Genomic DNA, 6,073 nt, shown 5'->3' with positions numbered 1-6,073 from the left:
TGGAAAGGATTAAAGGAAACTTGGATAAAACCTAAAAACCAACAGGAAAACGTGGAATTGGTGTCGAGGAGATGAACTTTGCTGTAACTCGACCCTGCTCCGTGGCAGGAAGGAAAGGGGTTTGCCTGGAGGGAAGAGGTGTTTGCTCCAGGCAAGGGAAACTTGCCCAGGTGACCCGGAGCAGCTTCCCAAAATCCTGTTTCTGGGAACAACCAGCTCCCCTTGGAAGCTGGTGTGAAGGTCTTCAGGTCGTGTGGGTGTGGGTTTGATTTGTGTTTGGTTTGTCCTGGGTGGAGAGAAGTGCCCAGCAGGTGACAGCAAGTTAATTGCTGCAGGTAATTAATAACAGCTTAAATGTTGTATTTCTACAATGGTGGTGGCACCTCAGCTTGGTGCAAGAGGCTGCTTGGAGTTTGGGATAACGGGGGGTTTTGGGGTCACTGAGCCCTTACAGAAAGCTGGGAATGGAACATTCTGGCTCCCGAGACCTGGAGGTTCCTGGAACCCCAATTTCACCCAGACCTTCCCGTGTTTTACCTCGTCTGTCCTCACATTGTGACTTATTGTTGGTTTTTTGGGAGCATTCCCAATTCCTGTTTATTTTCCAGCCCAAAACCTCCCTCTCAGCTCACCCCCAGGCTCCTCACAATCAGTGTTGATTAAACCTTTTGGCTGGGGCACCCCAGCTGCATCAGACCCAACACGTTCTGACCAGAGAGGTGTTAAATCCCTGTTAAAACCCCCAAAACCCCCCTCACTCTCCACAGAAATGCTGCTCGTGGCAGAGGGAGTGGCAGGAAGTGCCCCAGAGCCACTTTGTGCTCCCCAATTTTGTCTCCCTGGTATTCCAGGTGTCAGGAATTCAGTTTTACTTGCATCTCCTCAGCAGGACAAGACCGTTCCACCCTCTGCCAGGAGCTGGATCATCTCCAGGCTGGGAATCCCGTTTTCCCAGGCCTGGCAGGGGTGGTGTGTGGCTGGATACAGGGCAGGGCTGGGGTGGGATGGGCTTCCCAACACTTATCCCAGCATTCCTGGTGGGATACCCAGTGTCTTCTCATCGTTAGCCCTCATTAGAAAGGGAAGCTGAGTCGCAGAGGAGTAATGATTGTGTCTTGGCTGTGATAAAACAGGGAATAATGAAGGGAGAAGGAGCAGGATCCAAGGGCTCCGTTACCACGGACCGTTCTGCCCCGGCACCCACAACCTTCCTGCTCCCAGAATCCCTGTGGATCAGGCTGTTCCAGCTCCTCCTGCACAGACGGAGCCTCGGGCTGAGGCCAGGCCAGGGCTGGGCAGGCAGGAAGCAAATCCCGAGGGAAGTGACCAGGCCCTTCTCACCACCAAACCCCCTGACTTCGGGCACATCCCGGTGGGAATTGTGCTTCCGAGGCAGCGACGGTTCTTTTCCTTCCTGCTGGAAAACAGTAGGGCTGGAAATTCCAAACCCTGGTCCCTTCTCTGGTGGCCTCAGTCTGTGGGTCCCTGCCGAGCTCTGCTGGGCTTGACTTTTCCCAATGGACTGGGATAATCTGGGATAATTAGGGATGCCCCTGCTGTGGGAGAAGGAAAGCTGCTCAGTATCTCCTTTCTGTCTCCTTCCAAGAGCTGGATGGGATGGAAAATGGGGTGTTTTCCTTCCCGTGTCAGCAAGAGGCTTTTCCTTAAATCCCACTGCCATTCCCGGCGTGCGGGAGCTAAAAATAGCAGGACATGGAGCCAGAGCCACCTCTGGCATGAAGGTCCCTGCCCAAGATCTGTTCCTCTGCTCTCCTCACAGGCCAAGTGGGGAAAACACCATCCAGCATCCTGGGAAAATGGGGCTGGGAAACGTCTTCCTGCTGGATGAGGTTTCCATGTTGGTCCTTGGTGTGTCAGTGGCTTTTGTGGCCTTTTCCTTCATGTCAAGGGAATTTCTGGGTTGAAATTGAGATTGAGATGAGTGTGGGATGGGAAGAGCAGGTGGGTTTTCCCTGATGTTTTACTGGAATTTACCTTTGGAAATGGGAAGGAAAAGGCTTTTCCAGAGATTTCATGAGAAGCACGAGGAGGTGCAGCTGAACTGGGGCCACCAACCCCCCTGGCAGGCTGAGAACAAGGAGAAAAGCTGCAGGTTTGGGTTCCAGAGTGAAGCCTGAACCCCCTGGGAGGACTCCCAGCGAAATCCATCCGTGGAGAGATGGGACGAGCCAGCAGGGTGGAGGAGGGACAGGAGTGGTGGGGGGTTGAGTGACTGTGGTGGAGGTTGAGGGATGAGCCACCACGATGGAGGTTGAGCTTTTGTCTTCCCAGTTGTCTCACCTGTGACAGCAGCTGGAGGAGCCGTGGTGGAGCTGGGAGGCTTTGCCACCAGCAGCTTCTCCAGCAGGTATCGGAGGGGCCGGTGGTTTTCCTGCTGCTGGGATGGATGGGGAGGGAAAGCCAAGCGTGGTGGTTGGGATGGGGGGCTTGGAGCAGCTCCCCACCCCTCTGCTCTCCTGACCAGAGCTTGGTGTCTCCTTGCAGTTGACATGGATGATGAAGACGGCCGGTGCCTGCTAGATGTCATTTGGTGAGTAGCCCCAGGACACCCCGGCCTTGGGCTGGGCTGGGGGTCCTGCCACCCTGGACACATCCCCAGGGGTCACCACGGCCCCTCCAGTGCTGGGCTGGGTCTCCCAGAGCCAAAAGCCACCCGAGATGTTCTCCAGGAGCTCTGCAGACTTCCCAGAACTACAAACCCTTCCAGATTTCTGGGTTTCTCTCCTCCTGGGGAGCTCGGAGGGTTCTGGCCAAGCGGGAGGAGCTTTGATAGTGGGGAAGGGACAGACTCTGCATCCCACGTTTCCCTTCTCCCACTCATGAAACGGATGAATCCCACCTCACTGATGCTTTCCCAGCTATTCCAACTGTTTCTGTGCTCCCAGCCTGGGGCTGCTCGTTACCCAGGCCTCTTTTTTTGGGTAAACTGATTAATTTTGCGATGACTGATTAGTGTCTGATGACTAATGAGTGATGATGGGGTTGTTGGTAACTGGGGCTCTGTGGAATGAGGAGGGGAAGGGGGATGAGGGATGTAGGAGGGGAAAACCAACCCGGGAGCCTCCGTGTGGGAACTTCAGCTGTGGAAGGAGCACAGGAATCGGGGGGTGTAATTAGTGAATGCACTAATTAGTGCCACACCTGGCTCCCTGACCACCTCTGTCCCTTGCTTTCCAGTGATCCTCAGGCCCTGAACGATTTCCTACATGGATCTGAGAAGGTGAGAGGGGCTGGGGGGCTGGGCTACAACTCCCACACCAGCAGCCTCTTTTCTTTTCATTCCTTTGCTTTTTAACAATTTAAACAAACACGGAAGTTTTTCTAAAGTAAAAACGAAACAAAATCCCCCAAGTTCCAGGATCTTTTTTTTTTGGCTTTTCCAGGACTTTTTAGGAGCAGGCAGCTCGGGGCCCCCCCACGTGGAGCTGGGGTTTTGGGGCTCCTGGAGCTGGGGGGGGAGGGACCCTGCCCCTCCTGCCCACCTGCTTTTTTTGCCTCTTCTTTTGAATTTTTCCCCCTTTTGGTTTTTTTTTTTTGTCCTATACCTAAAGAAAGTAAATGAAATCTTTTTAATTACAGATTGACAGTGATGATCTCCTGGACAACACAGGAGATGCAGCCAGTGCCTTTTTTGAAGGTGCTGGGGTATGTATTTTTTTTAATTTATACTTGGGGAACCATCAGCTTTAAAAACCTTTCCTTTTTTTGGTTTTGGTTTTTGGTTTTTTTTTGTTGTGTTTGGTTTTGGTTTTTTTTTAATTTAAAAGACTTTGATTTTCATCTGTTTCCCTGGCAAAAGAGGCAGGACCCAGGGATCATTCCCCAGGAGATTCCCCTTACATGGGGTGGGGGGGAGAAAAGCTGATTACAGGGGCAGATAAAAAAGAAAAGTCTGCTTTCAACCTGGGAAAAGCTTCCAGGGCAGAAACTGAGGTGGGGGAGGAAGGAAGGGAGGCCCCACCACACCCTCCCACCACCAGGAGAATTTGGATAACCGGGAAAAGCACTTGAAAAAAAAAAAAAAAAAAGGGGGTGAGAAGGAAAATCCCTCTGGGTTCCTCCCTGTCCTCACAGGCCGAAGGGGAAATACATGGAAGGAGGTTCTAAAAACCCCCTTTCTGGTTGATTTTCACCCCTCTCCCCCCAGCATGGGTTGCCCTGCATGGATAACATTGGAGCATGACTTGATTCCCCTTTTTTTTTTCCCCCTCCCTCTCTGGTTGCATCGTCCATAAAAGCCTTGATTTTGATTTTGATTTTGATTTTTTTTTTCCTCCCTCCATCACACTTTGTTTTTTAGCTCTGGGTGGAGCTGCCAACACCTTCTAACCAACACATTTCTCCAGCACTCCAGGTTTTGCTTCTACTTTTTTTTTTTTTCCCCAATTTTTCACTTCCTGGTCAATCCCTGTCCCACCAAACTCAAGAGCTGCTGGATTCCAGGCTCCAGCTGCACGTTCCTTCCCTGGGATTTTCCTGGTTCTCCCAGCAGGACACTCTCCCTGGGGGGGGACACTTGTTGGGTTCACTCACCTGTGGCTTGAACATCTCTTGCCAGAAAAATTCCAGGTTTCCTGGAGTTTCCAGGATGTGAAATTCCCACTTCCCATCCCGACAAGGGTGAGGGAGGCAGGGGATGTGTCCTCAGCTCTGGAAGTTGGGAAGGGAGTGGCTGAAGGTGTGAACACGTGGATAGAGCTTTTGGGGACACTGGGGTCCCTCCCTGCCCTTGGCCCCCTCCACACTCAGAGCTTGTCACTGGGGTCCTTCTCCCCTGAAAACCATTGGGCAGTTGCCTTGAAGCCCCATTGGCCAGTTGGCTTGAAGCCCCCAACCCCAGTTGGCTTGAAGCCCCCAACTCCAGTTGGCTTGAAGCCCCCTGCCCATGCCTGAGCTCAAGGCCTCTTCTTTCTTCCCCCCTGCCCTGCTGCCCCCCAGCTGCACGTCCAGGAGCCCTCCGGTAACCACCTGAGCACCGAGCAGAGCCAGCCCAGCACCAGTGTGGACCTGGACTTCTTAGAAGATGACATCCTGGGGTCCCCGTCCAGCGGGGGGGCCAACCTGCCCAACTCAGACCAGCCCTGTGACATCCTCCAGCAGAGCCTGCAGGAGGCCAACATCACGGAGCAGACGCTGGAGGCGGAGGCCGAGCTGGACCTGGGCTCCTTCCAGCTGCCCACGCTGCAGCCCGTGGTGCAGGCGGGTTCTGAGGGGGCTCCCCAGATCTTCTCCGGGGGGGCTGACCTGATCGGGCTGCAGCCCCCGGCCGTGCTGACCCACCAGGCCCTGGTGCAGCAGTCGGTGGGAGCCGACGTGGTCAACAAGGCCATCAGTGTCCAGCCCTTCCTGCAGCAGGTGGGCCTGGGCAACGTCACCATCCAGCCCATCTCCAACCTGCAGGGCTTGCCCAACGGCAGCCCCAGCGGGACGCTGGGCATCGGCCCCATCCAGGTGGTGGGGCAGCAGGTGATGGCCATCAACCAGCCAGCCCAGCAGATCATCGCCAAGCAGGTGCAGCCCTCCCAGGTGGCCACCATGCCTGTCGGCAGCTACATCACCCAGACAGCCCCCGAGCAGCAGCAGGTCACCTTGGCCTCCACGGGGGTCTCGCCCCAGGGCACCGGGCTGGTCATCCAGAAGAACCTGCCCACTGTGGCCACCACCACGCTCAACGGGAACTCCATGTTCGGGAGCGTGTCGGGGACTCAGGGCTCCCAGCCCCTCACTGTCACCTCCAACCTGAGCAGCCCCCTGGTGCAGGCCCAGAACGTCATCATCCACAGGACCCCCACCCCCATCCAGCCCAAACCTGCCGGCGTCCTGCAGCAGAAGCTCTACCAGATCACCCCCAAGCCCTTCAGCTCCAACAACACCACCCTGACCATCCAGAACGAGGCCACCCTGCAGCAGCAGAAAGCCCAGCAGAACTTGACCTTCATGGCCAGCAAACCCGGGCAGAACGTGGTGCTGTCGGGCTTCCCCCAAGGGCTTCCAGCCAACGTCTTCAAGCAGCAACCGCCGCAGCAGCAGGCCATCAGCAAGCCAATGAGTG

The 6,073-nt window shown here is 55.1% G+C and overlaps 1 protein-coding gene across 1 annotated transcript in view; it reads left to right on the top strand.

The window, feature by feature from the left end:
- The first annotated feature begins 2,510 nt into the window (after positions 1-2,510).
- Positions 2,511-6,073, top strand: part of GLTSCR1 (glioma tumor suppressor candidate region gene 1) — a 15,625-nt gene continuing 12,062 nt past the window's right edge. The window contains exons 1-4 of the mRNA XM_009999492.1: positions 2,511-2,551; positions 3,199-3,241; positions 3,601-3,666; positions 4,960-6,066. Of these exons, the coding sequence (XP_009997794.1) occupies positions 2,511-2,551; positions 3,199-3,241; positions 3,601-3,666; positions 4,960-6,066 (1,257 nt within the window). The remainder of the gene's footprint in view (positions 2,552-3,198; positions 3,242-3,600; positions 3,667-4,959; positions 6,067-6,073) is intronic.

This window comes from Chaetura pelagica, unplaced genomic scaffold (assembly GCF_000747805.2).
Source record: "Chaetura pelagica isolate M959 unplaced genomic scaffold, ChaPel_1.0 scaffold2216, whole genome shotgun sequence".
NCBI lineage: Eukaryota > Metazoa > Chordata > Aves > Apodiformes > Apodidae > Chaetura > Chaetura pelagica.
The sequence above is the reverse complement of the archived record's forward strand: the minus strand, read 5'-3'. Positions and strand labels throughout refer to the sequence as shown.